Raw genomic sequence first — 16,638 nt, forward strand, 5'->3', positions numbered from 1 at the left:
TTTGGGGCTCATTTCTAATTTTGTTTTCTTTGTATTTTGCTGGTGGGGGAGTTAAAGATAGTTTACCTACCTCCCTCTTGTAATTAAAGTTTCGCAAGTTTTAATGAAGTTTCTTGTTATTGATCAAAAAAAAAAACAAAAGCACCATCTTCAAGACAAATGAAACATCTAGAATCCTCAATAACAACATCACCATCATTTTACAAATTCCTAGACACATCTGTTCACTCATACTTGTAGAGCAGACAGTTGGAAGCCATGCCAAACATCTAACACAGCATAAATGAAACTTCTTATTTGAAATGAGTCAACATACAACCCATGATAGCATTATGTGGTCAACAAAAAATAACCATCTTCAAGCCAAATGACCCAAGTAAAACCCTCAATACCATCACTGTACTAGCAGAAGAAACAAAAAAAAATGCCTAGCTTGTTTTTTGAGTTCAGTTACAAGCATGCAAATTCGAGAAGTATTTCTACCATCAAGACCCTTCGCCAACAACTTTGTTAGAATCTTTTCACTACCAAATGAACTACCAGTGCTATGAAAGCAGCGACGAGAATAACTTTCACCATCCTATCAAAACAAAAAACTCGCATTTTGGGGGAAGATCTAGCCCGGCAGCCCACAGCCCGCATTTTCGTCTTTTCCTGTTTGGTTGGGAGAAGATCTAGCCACCGAAAGACACCGCCCCGAAAAGATGCGATAAGTTCGATTCAAGCTTATTATGGGAAGCTAGAAATGAAGCTTCTCGTCTTTCTCCGTCTTGCCTTCACGTAGAAAGACATGCCTCCAACCAAACGGTCTGTGGGCTGCCAAGATCTTTATGTAAAAGCCCACTACGTCTTTTACATGTCAGATCTTCCAGAAGATCTTTAAAAAAAGACTCGCCAAACGGCACCTAATAAACTGAGCTTCTGCATTGCAATAAATGGCAACAAGGTCCTACTTGCTTTTCAGGTTAGTTAAAGAAAATGAAAATTCTAGAAGGAATCCACACCATGAAGACCATTCAACAACAAATTCAGTAAAACTTTTCGACTACCAGAAGAACCAGCAACTGCTTTTGGAGCAGTTCTGCTAACAACTTTCATTTTTCTATCAAGAAGCTTTAGAGCATCATTAGCTTGAGAAACTGTATCTCCATCAAGCATGTCAAAGTTCCATGCATGGTTTAAAATGTCAACATATTTTCTAATTTCGACGAACATATTTCCATATCCATGGGTATCAACACAAAATACCACTGGAATCAAAATATTCCCCAGTCAAAACTATCAGCTCTATGTGGAGTATACAAGATAGCATCTGACATGATGAGTTAGAAACAATAGCATAAATATGTGGATTAGAAGTACAAATGCCGGCCTTTTGGAAACATGGTTTAAAATGCCCCTCCCTGATATTTCCACGACATATTTCCATTTCCAAGGGTAGCAACCCAAAATTTTACCAAAATCGACATATTCCCCGATAAACACTACCAACACTATATGGAGTACAAGAGATAGTTTCCACAAAATATTTCCATTTCCACTTCCATGGGTGGTAGGGGTGCATGAGGTATTTTTTCAAACCGGACCAATCTGATCGGTTTTTTAAATATCCAAATCTAAACCGAACTAATGCAATTGGTTAACCATGGTTCGATTTTTCAGTATTTTTATACACTTAAAATAAAATAAAATAAAAACTAAAACTAAAACTGTCAGTGGTTGCTGGTGCCGTTGGTTGCTGTCAGTGCTAGACTAGTTGGTGCCAATGGTTACCGTCGAGAGTCGCCTGAATGAGAGCCTGAGAGGTGGCACGGCTGGCGCCTAGCGGAGATGCAGAGAGAAGTGAGAGAGAGAGAGAGAGGAGAGAACTGAAAGAGAGAGAGAGAGGAGAGAACTGAAAGAGAGAGAGAGAGACAGCGTTGGTGCTTGCTTGTCGAACTGGTTGTGTTGTTGGTACTTGTTTTCCGGCAACCGACGTTGCCGCTTGGTGCTGTCCGGCAGGTGGTTGGCATGGGCCGCGAGGCCGTCTAGACTATGGAGTGAGAACTGAGTTGAAGAAGAAGAGAAAACGGAGAGAAGAGAAAGCCAGAAAAATGAAAGAGTGAGATTGTGAGAGAGAAAAAGAGAAAAATGAGAAAAAAGTTGGCGGGAAAAGACTAGAAAACTGGCAGTCTAGTGCTTTGGCAAAGGCAGATTACCGAACTTTTAATTGAAAAGGTTCAAATTTCAAAAACAAATTTGAAATTTGAACCTTAAGGGTGAAAGTCTGCAGCTAATAAATCGGTAGGTGACTAGCTACCTTTGGCCTAGGCTGCGTGTCAAATTTTAAATAGTTTAAAAGTCTGTAGCTAATAAAACAAAATCTTTTATTCGATTTTCAAAAAAACTAAAATATATAATATAATATATATATAAATTATAATATTTATATAAATATATATATTATTGTTTATATCGATCGGTTCAGTTAACCGTTGATTTTTTTAAAATGGTTAACCAAAACAACCAAAACTATCGGTTTTTTAAGAATATTGAACCGAAACCAAACAGACTGGTTCTGTTAACCGGTTTTTTGGTTTGGTTTCAGTCAATTCGGTTTTTCGGATTTTTTTGCTCACCCCTAATGGGTAGTACATGAAATTTTACTAGAGTTGACATATTCCCCTGTGAACACAAACATGATTATGTTATGGAAATGATGACCACATTGAACCAGCTCAAAATTCTATTTGGACATGAAATGATTTCTTAGTTTTCATTGGTGTAACAGATTATTTGGATGACCCAATTAGATTTGTCTGCACTCTCTGTGAGTTTAAATTAGAATGTATTATATTATCTACTTTTAATCCTTAGAGTCTACAAGACAACTTCATAGTTATAATTTTGTAACAGATCTAGTCATCAGATTTGTAATAATTTTCGCACAGATCTAGTCATTAGAGCAAAACACCTCCTCATCAGATTTGTAATAAAAAAACCTGTAATAATATTTTAGTGCAATATTTTCTTTAGATGTTGTCATATGACCATTAAAAAATCCCGCAAATTTAGAGCATCTGCAACTGTACGACTTCCATATTTAACACTTAACAATGCATCAATACCATCTTTGCACTTCACCAGAACTTTAGTAATCAACCGGTGGATCTACTCTCAACAGAAGCTGTAATTTAGCACAGCTAAACCCCTGCAAGTAGTATGCAACTGTAAACTGATCAAACCTGACTCTGGCTTACCATCCATGAGCACTAAATGATGCTATTATTGATCGATATATTTCAACTCTGGGTTCTTAAATTTCAAAGGTGATGAAGGAAGATTTGGCCCGACCTCTCTCATGTGACACGTGGCAGAAACAACAGCTCGGCAAAAGGGGCCAAGCCTCGGGAACAAGGGGACACACTTCGCCGAACTGGCCCTTGTAACAGCTCGGGATACACTTCGCCGAACTGACCCACCTTGTAACAGCTCGGGATACACTTCGCCGAACTGACCCACCTTGTAACAGCTCGGGATACACTTCGTCGAACTGACCCACCTTGTAACAGGTCGGGATACACTTTGCCGAACTGACCCACCTTGTAACAGCTTGGGATACACTTCGCCGAACTGACCCTTGTAACAGGTCGGGATACACTTCGCCGAACTGACCCACCTTGTAACAGCTCGGGATACACTTCGCCGAACTGACCCACCTTGTAACAGTTCGGGAAACACCTCGCCGAAACTGACCTACCCTATAGATACCTCCGAGCTCAAGACCGCCTCGCTCAGCACTTCGCATCACCTTCTGGGCACCAAATCCAAACAAGTCGTACCATGCCTGACACTAGGGAAGTCCGTTCCCGAGGGCGCCACACCTGACTGACTTGGGATCTGACGTTTGGCAGCAGCACTCTAAACAGCCACCTGCCACCACCACTGACGCCGCCATCTCCAGTTAGACAGTTAGGCAGTGACGGTTCTGTCTCATCAGAAAGGACGACGGCCGAATTGACAAACACAGGGGTAATCATACCCGACCTAACAAGGGTCTCGGGACGAGTACACGAAGTGACTATAAGCCCCTGCCCCCCAACAACGGAGGTATGCAAACTTTGTGCCATCTGGTATTACCTTGCTTTTGAAGGATTCTAACTTGAGCTTCGGAGCCTCTACACCGGGTTCCCCCCGAAGCTTTCCCATCTCCTCCGTTTCAGGTTCCCTGCTACCCCGTTCGGAAGCAAGGCAGCGCACAGCTAAGACCAGCCGGATCGTGCTCCATCAATTGGCGCCGTCTGTGGGAAACGCTTCAAAAAGCCTCCCTCCAAACTTCGATACCCCCTTTTTTCTTCAAAAAACCCAACACTCATGGCCTCCTCCAGCAACACCGGACGTGGCACGGAGACAAACGCCACCGGGGAGCAATTTCAGGTCCCCGTAGTGTGCATTGGACAGTTCACCATCCCCCTTTCGACGAATTGGATCCCCATCTTGAACACGCCACAAGCAGTGGCACCCGTAAACCCTCCTACCACAAGCGTCCCCTTTCCTCTCCCCATTGAGACAACCTTCACTGAACCAACTGCCGTCCCCCTGGCAGCTAGCCAAAACCGATTGGAGGACCTGATGCAGTGCATGCGGGCAATGCAAGCCCAAATGCAACAGTTCCAGCAACACCAGCTTCACCAGCACCAAGTGCTGCACAACATCTCCCAATATCACTATCAACAACAGTTCCCCCAACTACCACTGAACCAACCACTACTTCCACCTCGCCACCCCGCTCCGAGGCCGGTCAAGGCCTCCCCGCAGGATGGGCGCCCCCGCAGAATGGGCGCCCCCGCAGGATGGGCGCCCCCGCCAGGCGAAGGCCTCCCGGCCCCAGAACCACCCCAACAGCCAGGCCTTGTCCCCAGGCCGAAGAGAGAAAAATGTCATCCCCGCCTCGCAACCCGCAGGCGGGTCGGGAACCTCACCCGCGAGGTCGGCACCCAGGCGCTCCCAGCCCGAGCTCCCGCTCACCGAAAACCGATTCAGCGCCCTGGCGGCAGACTACCAGCACTCCGGGCCCATCGAGCTCGGTAACACGGAGGCCAGCAGCGCCAGCACAAGGCCCGCTCAACGGCGAAGGCGCCGACGAAGTGGCCAAACCGCCACCCGCGCCTTGTCGGAACTCAGAGGCAAAGACACGAGCTCGGACGAGGTAGGGGCTGCCCCGGCTCTCTCCGTTCCTTCCCCCCTCGCATTGGAACTCCTAGCGGTCCCCTTACCCAGAGACTTCAAGCTCCCACCTCTGGACAAGTACGACGGGTCCTTCGACCCCAACGACCACGTTGACGCCTTTCAGTCGCAAATGCACCTCGCCAGGGCTAGCGAATCGTGCATGTGCATGGCCTTTACCACCACCCTCAGGGGGTAGCCCGCACTTGGTACAGGAACCTCGCCCCCGGGTCGATAAAGTGTTGGGCCCAATTCGTGCAAATCTTCACCACACACTTCGTCACCAGCCGACGGTGCCCCAGAACAGAGGAAAGCATCTTTGGAGTGGTCCAAAGAGAAGGAGAATCTATTCGGGGCTACATCAAGCAGTTCAACGAAGCATGCTTGCAAATACCGCGGTTGGACCCCGTAGTGTAGCTCGCGGCGGCCAAAAGAGGGGTGACGCACAAAGAGTTCAAATGGCACATGGTGGCCAACCAGCCCATGACCGTGGCCGAATTCCTCAAACTCGCGGATAAGTTCATGAGGACAGAGGAAGAAATCAACCAACAAACCGAAGGCGGGAACGAGAAAAGAAAGAGAGAAGGCAAGCTCTCCAACCCGGTGAATAGAAAAAACCCGACCTGGGAGCCGAAGCCGAACCAGTCCTTCCGGGCCCCCCTAGCAGTTCGGACGGACTACACGCCGTTAAACACGAGGCGGACAAAGATCTTAATGACGATCAAAGATGCTCCATACGTTAAGTGGCCACCTCGCCTAAAAGGAAATCCGAACGAGAAAAACAAGAATTTGTATTGTAGTTTCCATAGAGACCATGGTCATAGCACCGAACAGTATAAAAACCTCCGGGACGAGATAGAGGGACTCATCCCTCGCGGATACTTGAGAAAATTTGTACAGCACAGCAATAACAATAAAGCATGTCGGCAAAGGGAGCACGAAAAGGATGCCCCCGAGTCTAGCAACAGACCTGCCGAACCATTGCAGAAGTAGCCTTTGGAAGAGAGGCCAGTTCGGGGAACCATCCATGTAATAGTGGGAGGTTCGGTGGTAGCAGGGTGTACCTCGGCAGCAGCCCGGACTTCAGTTCGCGAAGCAGCCCTCGAAGAACGGAACCCCCCAAAGAGACCAAAGACCGAAGAACCAATCTTTTTCACGAAGGACGACGCGCGAGGAGACCACTACCCCCATGATGATGCGCTTGTCATTAAGCTAAGGATCAGCGACTTCGAGGTCAGGCGCGTACTCGTAGATTCGAGCAGCTCAGCGGACATCCTCTTCAAATCAGCATTTGACCAGCTGCAGTTAAAGAGGAGCGAGCTGAAGCCCGTGAACACTCCCCTGGTAGGTTTCAGCGGAGAGGAAGTCAGGCCCCTCGGAAAAGTAACTGTCCCTGTGGAAGCCGGCACATGGCCTTGTGCGGTCAGACTCAACCATGTTTTCCTGGTAGTCGCGACCCCCTCCCCATACAATGCCATAATAGGGCGGCCGATCACGCATATCCTACGGGCGGCGGTCTCCACCTACTATTTGGCCATGAAGTTCCCTACGGACTTCGGTATAGGGGTAGCGCGGGGCGACCAGCTCAAGTCCCGCAACTGCTACGTTGCCGCCCTAAAGGGAAAAATCAAAGCGGCCGACGACCTCGAACTGGAGCGGCCGGCGGAGCAAGGTGAGGAGCGAGCTTCGCCCACGGAGGAAACAGTCGCAATCCCGACTTCAGCTACGGACCCAGCTCGCACACTAAGCAAAGGAGCTTCCATCGAAGACCCCCTACGAGCCGAACTGGTGAGTTTTTTACTTCAAATTTTAGATATTTTTGCCTGGTCCGCGGCCGACATGCCCGGCATTAGCCCCGAACTGATAACTCACAAACTTAATACAATCCCTGTAGTCAGACCCGTTAGACAGAAGAAACGCAACTTAGCCCCAGAACGCTGGAGAGCGGTCGACGAGGAGGTTGAGAAGCTCCTCGCAACAAACTTCATAAGGGAAGTCCACTACCTGAGCTGGGTGGCCAACCCGGTGTTGGTAAAAAAGGCAAGCGGCAAGTGGCGCATGTGCGTCGACTATACTGACCTGAACCGAGCTTGCCCGAAAGATTGCTTCCCCCTCCCCAGAATTGACCGCCTAGTGGACGCGACCTCGGGAAACGAGTTGCTAAGCTTCCTGGACGCCTACTCAGGCTACAACCAAGTTAGGATGGACCCATCCGATGAGGAAAAAACCAGCTTCATAACCGAGTTCGGCCTGTATTGCTACAAAGTCATGCCCTTCAGACTAAAAAATGCCGGGGCAACTTTCCAAAGACTTGTAAATAAGCTATTTCGGCCCCTGATTGGTACGAAGATAGTGCTATGTAGACGACATGGTCGTCAAGACTCAGTTTTCACAAGAGTTAATACAAGACTTAGATTCTGTTTTCCAAATCCTGCGTCAGTTTAACATGAAGTTGAATCCCAACAAGTGTGTCTTCGGCGTCACCTCGGGCAAGTTCCTAGGCTACATTGTCAATCGACGCGGTATTGAGGCGAACCCGGACAAAATAAAAGCCATTCTAGATATGAAACCACCTCGGAAAGTAAAAGAGGTTCAGAGGCTAAACGGCCGCATAGCCGCTCTAAGCCGCTTCTTGTCTAAGTCAGCAGACCGCTGCCTACCCTTCTTCAAGGCAGTCAAAGGCAAAGGGTTCGAGTGGACCCAGGACTGCCAGTTCGCGTTCGACGAACTAAAAGGTTACCTCACTAGTGTGCCAACCTTAGCCCAGCCCGAGGTGGGCGAGGTCTTAGAACTGTACCTCTCAGCGAGCGACGAGGCGATCAGTTCAGTACTAATAAAGGAAAAAAACCGGATCCAACGACCCATATATTATGATAGTAAAATTTTGCAGGGAGCAGAGGCAAAGTACCCGGAGATAGAAAAACTAGCATATGCCCAAGTAATAGCAACTCGTAAACTCCGCCCGTACTTCCAAGCTCACACCATCATCGTCCTAACTAACAAACCTCTTAGACAAGTTTTACTCAAACTCGAAGTCTCCGGTCGACTAACGAAATGGGCCATCGAACTCAACGAGTACGACCTCCAGTACAAGCCAAGAACTGCTATTAAGGCCCAAACTTTGGCAGATTTTATCGCCAAGTGCACTTTCAGCCACGAAGCCCCACAGGTCAAGCCCGTGGTCCCCAGTTGCGGCGAACCCGTTGCTCCTGAGCCCATAGAGTCTGATCCGCGTAAAGTAGCAGCCAGTGTGGCATCTCTCCTGGTCAGGCGAAGAGCAAATTGGGATGAGGAGCCCTGGATCCTTCACGTGGATGGTTCCTCGAACTGGCAAGGCAGCGGAGCTAGAATAGTCTTGTGCGGCCCGAGCGGCACAAAAGTAGAATATGCACTATGCTTTGAGTTCGCGGCATCCAACAACGAGGCAGAGTACGAAGCACTGATCGCCGGGCTGGACCTAGCGCGAAAGGTCAAGGCAAAACACCTGGTCATCTGCAGCGATTCTCAGCTCGTGGTAAACCAAGTTACCGGCGAATACGAAGCACGCGATCTCTCCATGATCGCATATTTGGCCAAAGTAAAGGAAGCCCTGCTCAACTTCCGGTCACACATCATCAGGCAAATCCCGAGGTCAGAAAACACTGAGGTCGACGCCCTGTCCCGATTAGCCAGTACGAGTCACAACAATATGAGAAATGTGTACATAGAAGACTTACCTCGGCCTAGTATTCTAAGGGGGACAGAGGAGGTCGCTCCCGTCTTAGAAGCAGAGCCGAGCTGGATCGATCCACTCGCGAGCTTCCTGATAGACGGAACCCTCCCTGCAGAACGCAATGCGGCCAAGAAGGTGCAGCGCCAGGCGGCCAAATACGTCATAATAGACGAACGGTTATACCGACGGTCGTACACGCTCCCCTATTTGCAGTGCCTGCGACCTACCGAAGCCGAGTTCGTACACCGCGACACTCATGAAGGCCTGTGCGGCGGACATTTGGGGGGCAGAGCACTCGCCCAAAAGGCACTTCGACAAGGATACTACTGGCCAACGATGAAGGCAGAAGCTGTCGAGCTCGTCAGAAAATGCGACAAGTGTCAGAAGCACGCTAACATCCACCATCAACCTGCCTCCGACCTCAAATACCTCGCCAGCCCATGGCCCTTTGCACAATGGGGCATCGACCTCCTAGGGCCATTCCCACCAGCAACAGGCGGAAGAAAATTCTTAGTTGTTGTGGTAGATTATTTTACGAAGTGGATAGAAGCCGAACCTCTAGCAACTGTCACGGCTCGAAACATACAGAACTTCTTTTGGAATAACATAGTATGTCGGTTCGGGTTACCTCGGGTTCTAATCTCCGACAACGGCAAACAGTTCGAGGATATCAAGTTCCAAGAGTGGTGCCAGAACATGGGGATTTGGCAAAATTTCACGTCAGTCGCGCACCCGCAGGCAAACGGTCAAACGGAAGTAATGAACAGAGCCATCCTGCGCGGACTAAAAGCACGTCTGGATCAAGCTAAGGGATTGTGGGCCGAAGAGCTACCAAGTGTCTTATGGGCTCACCGAACGACCGAAAAAGCAGCCACAGGAGAAACCCCCTTCAACCTCACCTACGGCACTGAAGCGGTGATCCCGGCGGAAATCGAAATACCAACGTTGCGATTAGAAACATACGACGATCGAACGAATGGAGACGAGTTACGCACCAACCTCGACCTACTGGACGAGGTAAGGGACCTCGCGCAGATCCGAACAGCGACATACCAGCAGCAGGTAGCTCGCTACTACAATAGCAGAGTAAAGCAACGAAGCTTCCGAGTCGACGACCTGGTCCTCCGTAAGATTATGGTGCCCGAACCCGGCATCGGCAAGCTTGGACCTAATTGGAGAGGGCCCTATAAAATAAAAACAGCGCTCGGGGGCGCATACGAACTCGAAACCTTGGAAGGCAAACGAGTACCCCGAACGTGGAACATCGTGAACTTGAGGCGATACTACCTATAAACCACCTAGCGAAGTGGACGAAATCAAGCCATATGTGCCACAAGGCAAGCCGAGGAACTTCGGCGTAGACAGCACATTATCAGCTCGGCAAAAAATCAGTTCGCAGCATAAAGGACCACGGAAATTTAAAAACCCAGCAAAGAAACAGCTCGGGGAAGATGAGCAAGGGGAAAAAGACACTCCATTGCAAGAAACAGTACATTGGCAAAAAAAAAATTTTACATGCCCGGAGCCACTTCTTCGCCTTCGGACGGCACTTCAACAACACCCGAAGGCCCTGCCTCTCCTTCAGAGTTCGGCTCACCATCGGCAGCATTGGCCATCTCCTGAGTTATACGCGAAGTGGTTATGGCACTTACATCGAGGTCGGGGTATGTATTCCGGATCATCCACCGGCTCAACTTGAACCCCCTCCTATAAGAGTCCACCATCAGATCGTCAAAACGCGGGGAGGCAATGTAGTCTTCAACTGCCTTCTTCTTGGCGTCTTCAATGCCTTGGGAAAAAATCTGTGTTCTCTCCTTGATGTCCTCCTGAAGATACTCAACTTGATGCTACAAATCCAACTTCAAGTCCGCCATATGCTTGACAACTACCCCCATGGCCTCGGCGTCACGCTGAGACCTCGCCTGTCTGGCCATCGCGACGCGAGCAGCCTCTTCAGTAGCATAAGCAGCCGCCTCAGCAGCCCGGGTATTTGCCTCTACAGCACGGAAGGCTTCTTCAGCAGCATGAGCGGCAGCCTCAGCAGCTCGCACCTGTCGCGAGCTCCTCTCCACTTGGGCCGCCAAGGCATGAATCGAAGAATTCACCTACCAAAAGAAACAAGTGAGCAAATGACAGCAGAAGCAACAGAATAAAAAAGGAAGACAGAATCTAACTTACCACCATGGCATGTGTTACGACGCGGCAAGCGACCTGATTCAAGGGAAGATCGGTCCACGCCGCGACCTCCTCGGGGAAAGTAGCGTCCCTACTCTTCTGAAGTGCGTAGTTCGGCGTCAACACGCTCCTGAACTCCCCTTGAGCTCCCGAGCCTGAGGGCCCAGCCCGCGTATGAGCAGACCCGGAGTGAGCAGGAGCACTTGAGTACGCAGGAGCGTCCAAATGAGTGGTTTCAGCGTAAGGCGCCCCGACAGTCTCGTGCACCGGTGGAGTCACTTCGGGCTCCCTGGGTAGATCCTCTGGCGTATGGTCTGGGGCTTGGGGCTCCTCATCCAGGGGCAGCTCGGTACGAGTTCGTTTGGCGACCCGCTTCCTCCTCTTCATACCTTGGAACAAACGCCCCCCACGAGTTCTCTCCGCATCCATCACACCTACAGAAACGAGTTCGACATCAAAAAAAAAAAAAAGCCGCATAGCCAGAAACCTACCCGAACTCAGGCCGGCTGCAAAAAGCTTGGCCTCCGTTAAGTAGTGGTGGCACTTTAAGCCTTGTCGTGCCCATTGCCGGAGACCCTTCACCGTCTCTTTATCAAGAGTTACGCCCAAATCGGGAGCGGCCTCACCCCACCCGGTCTGAAAGGGCCATCCTTGTGCACTTCGCACGCCGAAGTAGTCCCACTTCCAAGCCGGGACCTTATTAGGAAGATCATGCAGAAGCTTGAAACCCTGGCGAGGAGAAAGGTAATACACCCGTCTCCCCCCAGGAAGAGAACCCGCCTGTCTCTTGAGCATCAAGACAGAGGAGAATATCTCTAAGTCTAAGGGAAAGTTCTGCTCGCAAAAAAGGGAAATTGTCCCCACCAGGTTCCGAATAGAGTTCGGATGAAGCTGGCCAATGGTGACACCAAAGTGGTTTATGACTTCGACGAGAAGGGGATGGAAAGGAAGTCGCAACCCTGCAGCAAACTGCTCTCGAAAAATCACGATCTCGTCGGGACCGTGTTCCCAAGGAAAGCTACCCGAAGGAATGAAATGTGTACCCCCCAGGAAGATTGTAAGACAGAAGTATGGATTGAAGCCCCTCAGGCGTCATGGTCGAAGGGCCAAACCGATCTAGCATCCGACCTCGGCAGGATGTAGACGCCAAACTGCCCGAAGCGACTCGACCTACCGGTTCGTAGTCCTCAAACTCCACCTCAGGATCACTGAGGCAGTCTGGGGACACGGCTCGGTTGGTGGAACCTACATCGGCCCTACTCGATGAATCGTCTGAGCTATCAAAGCTAGACATAGGGGAAAAGACGAATTCAAGAAAGTACTCACCGGTAAGTTTGAAGAAAAACCAAAGAACCGTGAACTGTATAACCAGCCTTGACACGAGCTGGAAAAGACTTGGACGCGAGCTGAAAGGTTGGACGCGAACTCAGTAGACAAACCGCAGAAGTGACAACGACCGGAGTCCCCCACTATTTATAGCTACAGTAACCAAGAATCGACCGTGCAGACCGAAAAAGATCCGACGGCCCACGTTCTTACCGACCGCACAACCCTTAAGGTCGAGACGTGATTGGCGCACGTTTTTCCGAAAAAAGCGAAACGTCAGCGCATCTTTTTGAAACCGACGTCGCTTCGATGCGTCTTTTCAAAACTGACGCGCCGCACGTCTCCCAAACAGTCGACCGCACACGTACAACAGTGGCATGCCTTTTTGAAATGACCCGCTGTCACGTCCCAGCGGCGCGAATTGGTTTGAAATTTAAAACACGCGGTCACAACCACCAGCGTTCTTGAGTAAGCACGTTTCCAGCCTTCTCGGAAACCGAAAGAACCCTAGCAAAAGCGTCTCGAACAGTGAAGGTTCGAAGGACGAGACAAATCCACCAGCTACCTCGCGAAAACTCCCCGCACCATGGCAAGACCCCCGGCGCAAGGAGTGGGGGGCAATTGATGAAGGAAGATTTGGCCCGACCTCTCTCATGTGACACGTGGCAGAAACAACAGCTCGGCAAAAGGGGCCAAGCCTAGGCGGGAACAAGGGGACACACTTCGTCGAACTGGCCCTTGTAACAGCTCGAGATACACTTCGCCGAACTGACCCACCTTGTAACAACTCGGGATACACTTCGCCGAACTGACCCACCTTGTAACAGGTCGGGATACACTTCGCCGAACTGACCCACCTTGTAACAGCTCGGGATACACTTCGCCGAACTGACCCACCTTGTAACAGTTCGGGAAACACCTCGCCGAAACTGACCTGCCCTATAGATACCTCCGAGCTCAAGACCGCCTCGCTCAGCACTTCGCATCACCTTCTGGGCACCAAAGCCAAACAAGTCGTACCATGCCCGACACTAGGGAAGTCCGTGCCCGAGGGCACCACGCCTGACTGACTTGGGATCTGACGTTTGGTAGCAGCACTCTAAACGGCCACCTGCCACCACCACTGACGCCGCCATCTCCAGTTAGACAGTTAGGTAGTGACGGTTCTGTCTCAGCAGAAAGGACGACGGCCGAATTGACAAGCACAAGGGTAATCATACCCGATCTGACAAGGGCCTCGGGACGAGTACACGCTGTGACTATAAGAGCCCCTGCCCCGCGACAACGGAGGTATGCAAACTTTGCGCCATCTGGTATTACCTTGCTTTTGAAGGATTCTAACTTGAGCTTCGGAGCCTCTACACCGGGTTCCCCCCGGAGCTTTCCCATCTCCTCCGTTTCAGGTTCCCTGCTACCCCGTTCGGAAGCAAGGCAGCGCACAGCTAAGACCAGCCGGATCGCACTCCATCAAAAGGCAATGTAATCCATTGGCACATCATTCTAGTCATTGATATATTAGCTAATAAGTCACATACCAACTATACCCAAAGCTATGGCATGCAGAATGCAACCATATATGGTGCACAGTGAGCAAAAAATGGAAAATATAATGTTTTACCAGCATGGTTCCATAACCATCAGCCACTTTGCATCCAGACATCAAAAATGGAGCCTTCTGATCTTTGTGAACCTGCAAATGACCTACGCTTAGCAAGCAATTAAAATTATTAAACACATGATAAAATGAGAAAGTAAGAAAATCTTACAATCTTGCTCTCTCCAGTCATGCTAGATTCATCAATGGCAAGAGAATGACCAGAAATCAAAATTCCATCAGCAGGAACCTGGAACAGTAAAATAAAAATGTGATATAGATTCCGCAAGTGCAATACAACACAACTGGAAGCAAGTAATCACAATCCACTTACTTGATCTCCAATTTTAAGAGGTATAACATCACCAACAACAATATCAAATATTGAAATCTCCATCCTTCTACCTCCTCTAATGGCCTGTACTAAAAGGTAAAATAGGCGTCCCTGGTTAACAGCATGGTAGGAAAACAGCAAGTGTTGTAAGACATGGACCCTGATGGTTGAACCAGTGACTCAGTGACCTTTTCAGGTCCCAGTCAAATAATGATTTTCATGGTCCAAATGGGCTAAGAACCCATTAAATGGTAAAAGCATAACCCAATGAGCATTCTGGTTTTATGTCCAGCCCAAGTGTTACAACACTGAAAATAACAATACATGGACATGGATGTGTAGATAAAATAAGTATAAGAAGTGAATGGATAAGTATAGAAAACCACCTCCAACCGTATGTTTCGCTTCTCCTCATTTAAGTTCTGGAACTGAAGGGATTGTCGATAGTCACTGACAGCTATACAAATAAAAATAAAAACTAGTAGTAAACAAGAGAATAGGATCTACTCCAGTACAACTAAATAATGAAATAGTTTACAGTAAATTTCAGAAAAAGAAAAAGAAAAAGAAAAAGAAAACAACAAAAAGTAAAACAAGAAGATAACACCTGTCCTTTTTATTTTTGTTTCTTTTTTTATAAATGTGTGTTTTGTGCACATGCATTAAAAAGGGGTAGATATAAGCCTCCTGATGCAGGATGTTTTGGAAGAAAACATAGACAAAAAACAATTCTAACCAATTAAACCAAAGGCCATGTGACAAGATATGAGAATGTCAAGATTCATGCAGGAAAGATCAACAGTTCTACTTCACTAGGGGTTGTCAGTTCCAATTAGGGTTTCTATTACTTAGGGTTACAGTTTTGCACAAGGATACATTGTCAACCCACACCGCTCTTGGATGGAAATCTTTATTCCCATATCTCTAATTATGGTAAGGATTAGAAAGACCTGTAATTGCAAAGAGGCCTGATAACACATGCAGTAATACCCCTTGGAGAAAAACTCAACAAACTCTTAAATGCAACATTTAATGACAACTCAATCCTTCCATACAATAATATCATAGACTAGGAAACTACTTAGAAATTATTGTCTCAACTCTGACTACACCTAGAAATCATGTCTCACGAAGTCACATAACAAGTCAGTTATTCAATGCAAAAGCATTTTGCAAAATACAATGTTTGCCATTATAGTAATAAGTTCTAAAACTCTTTTGAAGCACAGTTTTCAAAATGCACACCCAAGCGGTGACTTAAAAGCACATTTTAGGGTAGGCACCTCACCCAGGTCCTAGGCACAGCACTTTCAAAATGTGCATGCCTGGTGCGCCTAGGCATGCGCCTGATGCACCTTGCTCCTTGGCCCAGGCACACGCCTTTTTGAAAACTGTACACTTTTTTGCTTTTTTTTAACCTAGCTGCTGGGTCGGGGGCTCCAAGAACCTCCTATTTGCTAATGTTGTTCTTCATTCATCTTAATAAAATATCTTCTTAAAAGGCAATTAAAATTATAAAATCATTATTTTCTGTGTGAGAATTAAGAATTTAAGACCCTAACATGAATTTGTTTGGGCTTGCCTCGAGGGGCGTGGCACAAAGGCAACACGTAAGATCAGGAATATAATATGTTTTACATCACATTAACTACTTGAAATGCAATTGAGGAAAAAAAGAGATTGTGGTCTTTACATGCTTGAAAATGTTTTATATGTTTGATTTTATTTTTAAATTTTCATTTGAATATGCTTTACATGTTATGTTTATGTATTTTAATTTTAGATAATAGGTTTTTAAACCATTAATTTTAAAATTTAAGTTTATATTTCTTATTAGTATTATGTTTACTATTTTTTAATTTCTATAAGAATCCTAGTGAAACTAGGATTCCTCTGAAAGAGTTTTAGAATTCAGAGTGTTCTTAATAAAATTGTGAGACTTCTAGAAGCCCCAGACAAACTAGGAAGCTTTCTAACAGTCCAACTAGAAAACCTTCTTGCACTTGCTTTGGAGTGACCTACGAATAAATACAAGAGTCCCTATGCAACAAGGATTCCTCTCAAGGAATCTCATTCCAAAGGGAACTTATCTACAATTAACCAAATGTTATTCGAGGATGAATATAGGAGTCCAAGTGCAACTAGGATTTCCCAGTCAAAGTTTGAGACTAATCAAGATCCCTGAAGCTACAAGATTCTCCCTTGTTGTCTAAGGGTATGAATTCCTTATTGAACATTGTCAAAAACCTAGAATCACTACCAGTCATACAAAATATCAAGAATATTGGTCAC

The 16,638-nt window shown here is 47.6% G+C and overlaps 1 protein-coding gene across 7 annotated transcripts in view; it reads right to left on the bottom strand.

Annotated features, from left to right (window-relative positions):
- The window catches only part of LOC148843953 (calcium-transporting ATPase 5, plasma membrane-type-like), a 73,341-nt gene that overhangs the window by 39,939 nt on the left and 16,764 nt on the right, over positions 1 to 16,638 (bottom strand). For 4 of the 7 annotated variants that reach the window (XM_088956669.1, XM_088956670.1, XM_088956675.1 and 1 more), the window contains exons 9-12: positions 14,733 to 14,803; positions 14,347 to 14,457; positions 14,185 to 14,262; positions 14,037 to 14,108 (exon numbers count right to left, since the gene is read on the bottom strand). In XM_088956669.1, the coding sequence (XP_088812795.1) occupies positions 14,037 to 14,108; positions 14,185 to 14,262; positions 14,347 to 14,457; positions 14,733 to 14,803 (332 nt within the window). The remainder of the gene's footprint in view (positions 1 to 14,036; positions 14,109 to 14,184; positions 14,263 to 14,346; positions 14,458 to 14,732; positions 14,804 to 16,638) is intronic. The other 3 variants (XM_088956671.1, XM_088956672.1, XM_088956676.1) reach the window with 1 other exon arrangement.

Source organism: Nelumbo lutea, chromosome 8 (assembly GCF_056320005.1).
Source record: "Nelumbo lutea isolate HS-2025 chromosome 8, American lotus-T2T, whole genome shotgun sequence".
Classification (NCBI taxonomy): Eukaryota; Viridiplantae; Streptophyta; class Magnoliopsida; order Proteales; family Nelumbonaceae; genus Nelumbo; species Nelumbo lutea.